General features: G+C 46.1%; 1 protein-coding gene across 1 annotated transcript in view; it reads right to left on the bottom strand.

Moving 5' to 3' along the window:
* sephs3 (selenophosphate synthetase 3) overlaps positions 1-8,712 on the bottom strand; it is a 28,962-nt gene extending 20,250 nt beyond the window's left edge. Inside the window, exons 1-3 of the mRNA XM_084334151.1 lie at positions 8,224-8,712; positions 5,194-5,297; positions 2,487-2,594 (exon numbers count right to left, since the gene is read on the bottom strand). Of these exons, the coding sequence (XP_084190277.1) occupies positions 2,487-2,594; positions 5,194-5,297; positions 8,224-8,587 (576 nt within the window). The 5' untranslated portion in view covers positions 8,588-8,712. The remainder of the gene's footprint in view (positions 1-2,486; positions 2,595-5,193; positions 5,298-8,223) is intronic.
* Positions 8,713-12,753: the final 4,041 nt, after the last annotated feature.

The following is a 12,753-nucleotide window of genomic DNA, read 5'->3' as shown; positions in this document are numbered from 1 at the left end:
CATAATGACTCAATTGGCAGAGTTAGCGGGAGGGGAGTCGAAGGGTGGTAGTCTGGTCGTTGTGAACAGCGACTCCTGCAGGTCGGTTGGGGCGCCTGCACAGCAAAGTCAGGAAAAATGGCGGGGGGCAGTGTGAGCCTCCCCCACACGTTACTCCTCGCCAAATGAGAGTCCGCGCTGGCGGGTGAAAAGATGCGACAGGCTGCCTCCACATGTATCGGAGGGGGCATGTGATGCAAGGCTTCTATCCTCCCTACAACCGGCCAGTGGGGGGCATATGCGAGCAACGATCAGGACAGGGGAGGGAGAATTGGCACGAGAGGTAAAATTGGGATGGGGAGAAAAATCACAGAAAAAGGAGGAGAAAAAGTAGATTAAAAAATATATATTTTCTGGAATTGTGCAGACTGCTTAGCAGCTGATGGGACTTCACCCAAATGTTTCTCAACTGGTGGGTCGCGACCCAAAAGTGGGTCGCGGGGCCATTTTGAGTGGGTCACGGATGTGTCTACCTTTCACTACCTATCTTTGTGAAAGTGGCTTCTCAGCTCTGGTCGAGCTGAAGACAAAGCAGAGGAACAGATTGGACATTGAGCATGACCTCAGAGTTGCTTTGTCTACCAGACTCTTGTCAGGAGCAAACAACATCCCCAGTTATCCCATTAGTTCCCTGGGATGTTAAGCTAAGAAGTCTGCTAAGAAGCATATATTATTTATTATTATTTTATTTCATTGTGTTTTTAGCCCTAGTTGCACTTTTGTTGCAACCCCAGTTATCCCATTAGTTCCCCCAAACTTAGGTCTGTTATGTTAAGCTAAGAAATCTGCTAAGAAGCATATATTATCTATTATTATTTAATTGCATTGGGTTTTTAGCCCTAGTTGCACTTTTGTTGCACTGTTTATTTCATGTTTTTAACAGTGTATGAAAGATTGTGTATTACTGCAAAAATAAAAAATATTGAAATAAATCAGTGGTTCAAAAATCTGGGTCGCGACTTAATGAATAAGGAAAATGTTGGGTCCCGAGGCTAGACCAGTTGAGAACCACTGTTCTAGACTACTAACAGAAGATCAGTCATGCACTCTAACCCCAACCTCCTGCATGGACACAAGCAACACACTGACCTTCACGAAAGAACATCTTGAACTCAGTGTAATCTCAGTGGACTCACTGCCCGGAGAAAAACAACGATAGTACAGTCAGACGCCATGCCATCTCCAACATACCGGTAATCTTAACCAGCCAATGGCATGGTAAAAGCTATAAACACACACCCATCTAATAGGCCTGGACGTGCCGTTAACCTCAAAGTTATCAAAGTCCAGCCAAAGCAGATCTCCTCTCATGACGTAGAAGTCCAACAAATAAAATGTGCCCTCTGAATAATAAAACCTTTTTAGTTAATGATCTGATTAAAGAAAATACCTTCGATTGCATCTGCTTAGTGGAGACATGGCTCAATAATGACACGGCGACATCAATCAACTGCCCAGAAAGAACCGAAGAGGAGGAGGGGTTGCAGCCATTTTCTCCTCAAAATGTTTGTTTGGAATCACAGAACTAGGCGAGTTCATGTCGATGGAATATCTTGCCATTGAACTCAAAACCGAATCAACCATAATTGTCACAATATATATCGCCCACCTAGCCACTCACCATTATTTATACAGGAGTTCTCTGAACTGATCTCACTATGTGTTACCAGATACGATAAGGTGATCCTAAACGGAGACCTGAATATTCATATAAATATAAATACATCAGAGAAACATTAAAGCTGCTATGGGGTTGCACAAGGCAGCTGTTTAGGTCCATTACTCTTGTCTCTCTATATGCTACCGCTCGGCGACATCATCAGAGTATGGTATAGATTTACACAGCTATGCGGATGACACACAAATTGTACATATCCGCTGAACCAAATGATGAGACAGCCATAAACTCCATTACCAACCGCCTGTCAACAATAAACAAATGGATGAACGATAACTTTCTCAAATTGAATGAGGACAAAACTGAAGTCCTACTTGTTGGCCGCAAAAATCAAAAAGAGAGATGCTAACAATTAAATAATCTAGGAAGGTTAACCACTTGGATTAAACCGGAGGTGACAAGTCTCTCTGTGTCATCCTGGACTCTGATTTGAAATTCAATGCCCATTCAAACAAAGTGACCAAAATAGCTTTCTTTCACCTCAGAAACATAGCGAAGGTACGACCCATTCATGAATCAAAATGATGCAGAGAAGCTAATTCATGCTTTTACATCTAGCCGACTAGACTACCCACAATGCACTATTCACTGAAGTAAACGACTGAAAGACTCCAGCTCATTCAAAACTCTGCAACTAGACCACTAACTAATACCAAAAGGAGGGAACACATTAGTTATAATAACAAACTATCATTACACGTGGGTAAAACACACTTGTTGTCATCAAGCCACAGGTGTCACCTTCTCAAAACAACATACTTCTCTTTACCTTCTCGTTCATCTTCTGACTGACACTCAGCAGCATCAGCATGTTATCACACTCTGTGATGCCCATCGCATAGAGATCACTGAGGACGTTGGCACACGCTATCCTGCCCTGAGGGGGGAGGGGGGGAGGGGGGAGAGAGAGAGATGGAGAGAGAGAGAGAGAGATGGAGAGAGAGAGAGACAGAGAGAGAGAGACACACAGACAGAAAGAGAAGAGAAAGAGATGGAGAGAGACACACACAAAGAGAGAAAGATTAAATTACAGAAATGACAGCTGCTTTAATGAATCCCTTTGAGAACAGGTACAAGTTATGACAAACAAATCCAGAGTGACTGAACCTCTGGAGTCAGGGTCAAGGGTCAAGGTGCCTGAAGCTCTGGAGTCAGGGTCAAGGTGCCTGAAGCTCTGGAGTCAGGGTCAAGGGTCAAGGTGCCTGAAGCTCTGGAGTCAGGGTTAAGGTGCCTGAAGCTCTGGAGTCAGGGTCAAGGGTCAAGGTGCCTGAAGCTCTGGAGTCAGGGTCAAGGTGAGTGAAGCTCTGGAGTCAGGGTCAAGGGTCAAGGTGCCTGAAGCTCTGGAGTCAGGGTTAAGGTGCCTGAAGCTCTGGAGTCAGGGTCAAGGGTCAAGGTGCCTGAAGCTCTGGAGTCAGGGTCAAGGTGAGTGAAGCTCTGGGGTCAGGGTCAAGGGTCAAGGTGCCTGAAGCTCTGGAGTCAGGGTCAAGGTGAGTGAACCTCTGAGTCAGGGTCAAGGGTCAAGGTGAGGAGGCCTGGGAGACAGAACACCGCTGTGTTGCAACAAGACGTACAGTTACGGCAACATGACCGTGCACTGTAGGCCGGCCTTGGGCTCCTACGACCTCTCTGAAGACACGCGTGGGCGTGTGTGTGTTGGGGATGCTGTGCAGGGATAACTAGACACGCGTGTGTGTGTGTTGGGGACGCTGTGCAGGGATAACTAGACACGCGTGTGTGTGTGTTGGGGACGCTGTGCAGGGATAACTAGACACGCGTGTGTGTGTGTTGGGGACGCTGTGCAGGGATAACTAGACACGCGTGTGTGTGTGTTGGGGACGCTGTGCAGGGATAACTAGGGAGGGACATGTGGAAAGATTTCCCCAAGAGGATCAATAAAGGATCAATAAAATCTTATCTCAATAATTGCCTTGTGAAAAGAGACCGACGGTAAAGTAAATCTTCTTGACCCGCCACCCTCTGTCTTTTTTTTCTTTTATGTACTTTTTCTCCTCATTTTCTATTTTTCTCCCATCCCAATTTCGTATCGTCCAATTCTACCCTCCCCTGTCTCGAACGTTGTTAGGCCATGCCTCCCACTGGTCGGCTGCAATGTGGACGAAGCCTTGCATCACGACGATCACGTGTCCCCTCCGGTACACGAGGAGGCAGCCGTCGCATCTTTTCACCTGTACAGCGCGATCTCTCAGCGGCGAGGAGTAACGCGTGGGAGGGACACGCTGCCCCCGTTGCTTTCCTGATTCTGCTGTACAGGCGCACCAACCGACCTGTAGGAGTCGCTGTCCACAACGTCCGATCCCCACCCACCGGCTTTCCCACCCCTAATACTGCCAATTGTATTAGTATGAACGACCAGCCAAGCTGGAAGCAACGCCGAGAGCTGGGCTCGAACCCAGCATCTCCTGCGTTAGTGGCGAGCGCCTTGCCCACTGTGCCACTCTCTTGTCTCAAGAGTTATGGATGACTTTGGTTACTGGATGGTATTAGGGCTGTACCGAATGTCATTTTTTAACATACGAAGCTTCTATTGAAGTATTCGAACGAAGCGTTGAATGTCTGTAAAAAATAAAAAAAAAATAAAAAAATTCTTAAAGAAAATATATATATATATATTTTTTTTTTCTAAATCCTCAATTTGAATAAAGTGATTAATCTGATTAAATTAGTATTTTTTTTATTAAATCAACTTTCTTTAATGAATATAACTCATCAGTTTCGTCAAATATAAATAATCCAATAAGGGCACGGTTGGTACGAAAGTGATGGTGACGTCTTATAGTATAATATTATAATATTAGTGTAGCCTAAACTTTTTCTGCAACTGTGAAGAAAAACCCCATTGGTTTAAACAGATTGAATACATATACAAAAAATATTAATTTGTTTTAAATTTTTTTATTAAATTTAAATTTCAATTGTTGATTTAGAATTTGAATGTCAACATTATGATCGAAGCTTCGAAGCATTTGGTACAGCCCTACTGGATAGTATTCTGCACTAACTGGATAGTATTCTGCACTAACTGGCTAGTATTCTGCACTAACTGGCTAGTATTCTGCACTAACTGGCTAGTATTCTGCACTAACTGGATAGTATTCTGCACTAACTGGATAGTATTCTGCACTAACTGGCTAGTATTCTGCACTAACTGGATAGTATTCTGCACTAACTGGCTAGTATTCTGCACTAACTGGCTAGTATTCTGCACTAACTGGCTAGTATTCTGCACTAACTGGATAGTATTCTGCACTAACTGGCTAGTATTCTGCACTAACTGGCTAGTATTCTGCACTAGGCTGTTTGTTGTGAATGTTTGTTCAGTGGTCTAAAATGTAACAATGCAGACGATCGTTTTGGTGCCACGCCAACTCACCCGTCTTGTGTTTGACGCGTTAAGAGTTCAATTCAACTAAATGAAACTTGAAATGCCAGACCTTGGTCTTGGACTCGGAGCTCACCATCATGTAGGGGTCGTCCACCAGGGGGTAGAAGAAGTCTGTGGTTTGGACCAATGAGAGCCCTCCGTGCCTCAGGGGCGTGACGCACGAGTCCATCCCGATGCCTGAGGACATGTGACCACAGGCAGTTAGTTCCTATTGGACCATCTATATACTGTCCCCATCAGACTATCTATATACTGTCCCTATCAGAGCATCTATATACTGTCCCTATCAGACTATCTGTCCCTATCAGACCATCTATATACTGTCCCTATCAGACCATATACTGTCCCTATATACACCCTATACTAGAGCGTTTGCGCCGACGTCACGATTTGGTCAGTAACCCGGGTGCACTCTGCACGGCCATTCGGGAGATACTGGGATTTAAACATCAGAATGGATGGCACGCTGAATGTTTGTTAAGTCGACTTTTTAGGATTTTAGGATGTCGACATAGTGAACTACCTCGTCTTTTCACCAAGCCCATACACAGATGAAGACCTTAAATCTTACAAAGGTTTGGATGCCTATTGCCTACAACCAGATGGTGTGTGGATGGGTGAGCAGGGCACAGTGTCAGCTCATCGATGACATGTCACATGTGTATTATTGTGAAAGCCAAGGTAGGTGATTCAATAACGTTACTACTAGATCAACTGATCTTTACATTTGACAATCATAGCTTTTTGGCAATCTGAATTACTCCAAATTTATGCTTTTCCCGGTCCGACCGATTAGTACAGCCAAAAACACGGCAATAATTGACCATTTTGAGCAACAATGACCAGGAACAGTTGCTAGTTCGGTTGTGTTGGATACGTTCAGTATCTCCCAAATGGCCGACCTCCGGTTTGATGACGCGCCGGGAAAACACTATATATATATATATAATTTTTTTTTGTTTGATCCCCTTTTTCTCATTATTTTTCTATTTTTCTCGCCAATTCTCCCTTCAATTCTGCCCTCCCCTGTCTCCAACGTTGCTAGACCATGCCTCCCACTGGTCGGCTGCAGTGAGGACCAAGCCTTGCATCACGTGTCCCCTCCCTCCGGTACACGAGGAGGCAGCCGTCGCATCTTTTCACCTGAACAGCACGATCTCTCAGTGGGCGAGGAGTAACGTGTGGGAGGCTCACGCTGCCCCCGATACTTCCTGATTCTGCTGTACAGGCGTCACCCAACCGACCTGTAGGAGTCGCTGTCCACAACGTCCAATCCCCACCCACCAGCTTTCCCACCCTCTAACACTGCCAATTGTGTTAGTATGACGGCCGGCCAAGCCGGTAGCAACGCAGAGAGCTGGGCTCGATACCAGCATCTCCTGCGTTAGTGGCGAGCGCCTTGCCCACTGCGCCACTCAGCCTCCCTATATATATATATATATATATATATATATATATATTTTTTTTTTACTTTGACCAGTCAGCTGGTTCTTTTTGCATTTATCGCTTTTTTTTCTGGTCAAGTATGACCGACGGAAACAGGTTGAGTGGGGGTACAGATGGGGGGAAAGACACTCTGAGAAAGTACGGCTTGTCCGGGAGTCGAACTCGCTACCCCAGATCCGTGACGCGCACGGTTGTCCCCGACGCCGAAATAGCGTTCGAGGTACGCGGTGAGCTACTGGAGCTCCCATATATATATATATTTTTTTTAAGTGGTATAATATATATATCAATATATTTATTTTTTTACTAATTCTACCTTTAAATGTACCACACACACACACTGATGCACTCTGTACACACAGTCTCAGAGCGACCTTGCTGAGTCAGTCATCTAGGTTAGTCATCACTGTGGCCAGCAGTGACCATCACAGGGTTACTCATTAACGTGTACCGTGGTTAACTTGTACTACATACAACGTTCACGGACACGACTTCTGTTAAAAGACAAATCCGAATAAGTCCCAGTGTGTCTTAACTGAGCTTTCGGTCACACAACTAAAGAATCCGTGCACCCGTCGTCAAGTTGATTACATACGGCGTTTACTAACGTTACAGCCAGACAGCTCGCCGTGTTCTGTAAACACACGCCTTGCCTTGGAATTAATGGAATATTTATATTTACCGTATATATATATCTGACTGAATATACCTGCATATAAATTCTATATACCTACTTATACACCTGCATATAACCCATACAACTGTGCATGATAGCATGTACAATAATGCTGTATATACCGTATATAATATATAAATTTATTCTTACCATATATATATATATATCCACATCTGTCTGTACATACCTGCATATAATCCTTTTTACATATCAGTAGTTACCATCTATATTTGTACATATCCCTTACCTACTCTTACTAGTTACACTGCTGGCCAGTATGACCTAATAGTGTATTTATACCTGTTCATTGTACATATTAATACTAGTATATCTATATCCGTACATATCCCTTACCTACTCTTACTAATTACGCTGACTTACTACCATCGTGTCTTTAAACCTGTATCACTGTACATATTAATACTACAACTCTGTTGTACATACATCTGATTATCACTATTACTCAGTAGTACTAATTTATATATTCTGTACCCAGTTTAATCACCTGTACATTGTATATTACTGTGGCACTTTACGGTTACATTTGCACTCTGGTTGGATGCCAAACTTATTGTTGTTGTACTGTACTTGTGCTGCATGATGACAATACATTTGAACCTAATCTATGGTTCAAATTCACTTCAATTCACTTCACAATTCAATTCACTATGAATTGAAAATGGGGGACCCTGATGTAAACAAGACGAAAGTCTTTCTCTGGTCTGCATCCCCTTAACAATTGTGTGTACTGTACTGTACTGTACCCATTCTGCAATCTGTTAATAAAGTTCTCATTCATTCATTCATTCATTCATTCATTCATTCATTCAATCTAATCTAATCGCATGCCTTGCCCTTGAATGAAGGAACAGGGTCTATGTTTTGGCTAACCATTAGCTATGCTAACTAACACCCCATACAGCAGCCAGGTGGAACGTTACTTTAACTGGGTTTGATATCAACACCACGCGTGTCTCTTACCCAGGCGAGGGCCGGGCAGCTGTTGACCGAAGTCCGGGGCTTGATCCGCGGCCTCCTCCCCCTGCAGCCCCGCGGCCCGGTCCTGGTCCTCCTGTACCGGGTCCACCACCACCTGGACCGGGGGGTCCGGCTCCAGTCCCGCCAGGAGCCTGAGCAGCGTCTCCTGGGGGACCTTGCAGCCTCAGCCCTTCAAGTCGGACAGGGCGGTGAGGCGGAAGCCGCGCTCCAGGCCGTGCTCCTCGGGCTTGAAGGGCTTGTAGCCCGCGGGGAAGAGGCACCCGTCTGGCGGCCCCGCGGAGGACTGTGCCTCGGCCGACGGGGTGGTGGTGGTGGTGGTGGTGGTGGGGGGAGTGGAGCCCGACATGGAGACCTCTCAGGCGGACAGGTTGTGTTGAATTGAATAGCCGGTGGGTTGACACTTGACAGACGCGCGCGCACACGGATGAATGGCAGCAGGAGGAGAGAGGGGGGAAACGTTTGTTCTTCTTCTTCTTCTTCTTCTTCTTCTTCTTCTTCTTCAATGGGTTTAATGGCGGATCGCGACCACAAAAGGCGCATACCGCCACCTACTGTACAATCCATTTTACAATGTCGTCTTCTTCTTCTTTGGAATTAATGTCGGGTCGCAATCACAAAAAAGGCGCATACCGCCACCTACTGTACATCCCAGCAACTGGCCGGATAGCTTCTATTCTTTTTTTTTATCCACTTTTTCTCCCATTTTTCCATATTTTTCTCCCATCCCAATTTCGTATCATCCAATTCAACCCTCCCCTGTCACGAACGCTGTTTCTTGCCTCCCACAAGCCGGCTGCAATGTGGACTAAGTCATACATAGCACAAGTCCCCTCCGGTACTTGAGGTAACAGCAGTCGCATCTTTTCACCTGCGCAGCTCGATCTCTGTGTCGAGGAGTAACGCGTGGGAGGCTCACGCTGCCCCCGACACTTCCTGATTCTACTGCGCAGGCGCACCAACCGACTTGTAGGAGTCGCTTGTTCACAACGTTCGATCCCCACCCTTCAGTTTTCCCTCCCCGTAATACGGCCAATGTGTATTACTGCGGACGACCAGCCAAACTGAAAAACAATGTGGAGAGCTGGATTCGAACACGCGAATCCTAGCGTCTCCACACTGGTGGCGAGTGCCTTGCCCACTACACCACCTAGCCGCCCTGGATAGCTTCTATTCTTATCCCAACCCATGTTTGCGATCTGATTGGCCACTGACGTTTCTGGTCATGTGACATGTGCGCCCAATCGCGTGACGACCGCCTCGACCAGCAGCAAACTACCTAACGCCTACGATCCACACTCTAACCTGCCCACTTTGACAACCTAGGATGGCTTAGAGTAGACGACAGAGTACAGCAACTTGCAATGGGCCTGGTCTACAAGATACACTACACGACCAAGGTACCCATGTACATGTCAAAATACTTCCCAAAGGTCAGTGAATACCACGATCACAACACCAGTGGGAGCTCCACAAATCATGTTAAACCCAGATTCGGCTCAAATAAGGGACTAAACACGTTTCGCAATTATGCCACATCAATGTGGAACGCCCTACCCAAAGCTGTAAAGGAATGTGGATCACTACCCACTTTCAAAACCTCTCTCAAGGGACACCTACGGGAGACTGCAATTCAACACTGGCCCCTGTAAATATCCTAACCCAACCCCCTCCAATGTACAGTCATTTACCTAGTATGGTTTTGTCAATAGTCCAATGTACAATTTTGTTTGTTTGTACAGTGTCTCCCCCCCCCCCCCCCCCCCTCAATGTACAGTTTTACTTGTTTATACAGTGTGCCCCCCCCCCCCCCCCAACCACCTCCAATGTAAATTACCCAGTATGGTTGTCAATATCCCAATGTACCCAACCCCCCCACCCAACCTCCTCCAATGTACAGTTTCTACGTCAAATGTATATACTCCCTTTTCTTGACTCCTTCTGTATCACAAACAGTACTGTATTTGCAAATCTGGTATGTCATAAATGTATAGATGTAGCAGTACTGACTATCTGTATGTCATGTATGTCATATATGTCCTGATGAATTGAAAATGGGGGACCCTGATGTAAACAAGACGAAAGTCTTTCTCTGGTCTGCATCCCCTTAACAATTGTGTGTATTGAGCTGTACTGTATTGTACCCATTCTGCAATCTGTTAATAAAGTTTTCAATCAATCGGGCGGCTAGGTGGTGTAGTGGACAAGTCACTCGCCACCAGTGTGGAGACGCTAGGATTCGCGTGTTCGAATCCAGCTCTCCACATTGTTTTTCAGTTTGGCTGGTCGTCCGCAGTAATACACATTGGCCGTATTACGGGGAGGGAAAAACTGAAGGGTGGGGATCGAACGTTGTGAACAAGCGACTCCTACAAGTCGGTTGGTGCGCCTGCGCAGTAGAATCAGGAAGTGTCGGGGGCAGCGTGAGCCTCCCACGCGTTACTCCTCGACACTGAGAGGTCGAGCTGCGCAGGTGAAAAGATGCGACTGCTGTTACCTCAAGTACCGGAGGGGACTTGTGCTATGTATGACTTAGTCCACATTGCAGCCGGCTTGTGGGAGGCAAGAAACAGCGTTCGTGACAGGGGAGGGTTGAATTGGATGATACGAAATTGGGATGGGAGAAAAATATAGAAAAAATGGGAGAAAAAGTGGATCAAAAAAAAAAGTTTTCAATCAATCAATCAATCAACCTTAACCAACTTCGAAGGAGGGGTGGGTGGGTGGAGGGGTGGGTGGGTGGGGGGCACTGTACAACTGTACAAGCAAAACTGTACATTAGAATATTGACAAAACCATACTTGGTCATTTACTGTACATTGGAGGGGGTTGGGTTAGGACATTTACAGGGGCCAGTTTCGAATTGCAGTCTCCCGTAGGTGTTCTTTGAGAGTGCTTTTTTTTTTTTTTTTTTATGTTATCTTTTTCCCCCCTCCTTTTTCCGATTCTTCTCCCATCCCACTGTTAGTCGTTATGCCAATTCCCAACCCCCTTCCTGGTTGTTGCGCACTCCCCCCTACTGTTGGTCCGGGAGGCCGGAGACTGTCACATGCTTTCCTCCGACGCATGTGCAGCCAGCCGGCAGCCAGCCTGGCATCGCAGATTCTCACCGGGAGAGTGTAACGTGTGGAAGGCCGCACTACCTCCCTCCAGATCCTACCCTCGCTGTGCAGGCGCCCTGACCGAACTGTAGGGGTCACTGTCCACAACGCCCAGGACCCACCCATCAGCTTTCCCACCCCTAACACTGCCAATTGTGTTAGTATGAACGACCAGCCAAGCTGATAGCAACGCAGAGAGCTGGATTCGAACCCAGCGTCTCCAGCGTTGATGGCGAGCGCCTTGCCCACTACACCACCTAGCCGCCACGAGAGTGTTTTTTGAAAGTGGGTAGTGATTCACATTCCTTTACAGCTTTAGGTAGGGCGTTCCACATTGATGTGGCATAATTGCGAAACGTGTTTAGTCCCTTGTTTGAGCCGAATCTGGGTTTAACATTATTTGTGGAGCTCCCTCTGGTGTTGTGATCGTGGTATTCACTGACCTTTGGGAAGTATTTTGACATGTACATGGGTACCTTGGTCGTGGAGTGTATCTTGTAGACCAGGCCCATTGCAAGTTGCTGTACTCTGTCGTCTACTCTAAGCCATCCTAGGTTGTCAAAGTGGGCAGGGGTGAGGTGGGTTCTAGGAGTAAGGTCAAGCAGTAGTCTGACCAGTTTGTTTTGAGATGTTTGTAATTTTGTTTTTAGCGCCTTTGAGGTGCTTTGGTACCATGAGGTGCAAGCATAGTCGTAGTACCCTTGAATGAGTGCTCCTGTTAGAGTCTTCAGGGTATTCTTGTTTACCAGTGAGGAGATCCGGTACAAGAATCGAGTTCGTTGGTTGACTTTTTTTATTACATTGGATGCCATTTTGTCACAGGAAAGATTTGCCTCTAGGATGGAACCCAGGTAGGTAATTTCTTCTTTCCTTGTGACAATATTGTCACCCACTGTAACTGAGAAGCCGTCGGTCTTGCTGAGTTTGTTATTTAAACCGAAGAGAATGGACTCTGTTTTGCCCATGTGTCATGATAGTTTGTTATCAGCGAGCCATATGCAGATTTTGCCTAGTTCCGAGCTGAGGGTTTTTTCAACCTGTAACTTGTTCTTGTCAGAGACCAGCAGGGCTGAGTCGTCCGCAAACAGGAACAAGTTGCAGTCACAAGCTGATCACTCACAACAACCCCCTTCTCTAACTCTCTTACTACTTCCCCCGATGTCAACCCCTTCATACCCATGTGTTGTACTGCTACTTTAACTATTAACTTTATCCTATCTGTTTTACTGCTAACCATCATTGTTGCATTTACTACTCCTGCCACAAAGGCCACTATATTCAACTTCTCCCCCCACACCCCTCTTTCTCCTCCTGCACTACCCTTACTGCCAAATGCCCTTCTCTAAACCCCTGTCCCTTATCTTGCTGTCCCTGTCCTACCTTCCTAGCTGCCTCTGCATATGATATCCTATCT

Source organism: Notolepis coatsorum (genome assembly GCF_963971535.1).
Source record: "Notolepis coatsorum genome assembly, chromosome: 17".
NCBI classification, from domain to species: domain Eukaryota; kingdom Metazoa; phylum Chordata; class Actinopteri; order Aulopiformes; family Paralepididae; genus Notolepis; species Notolepis coatsorum.
This window is presented reverse-complemented; position numbering and strand designations above follow the sequence as displayed.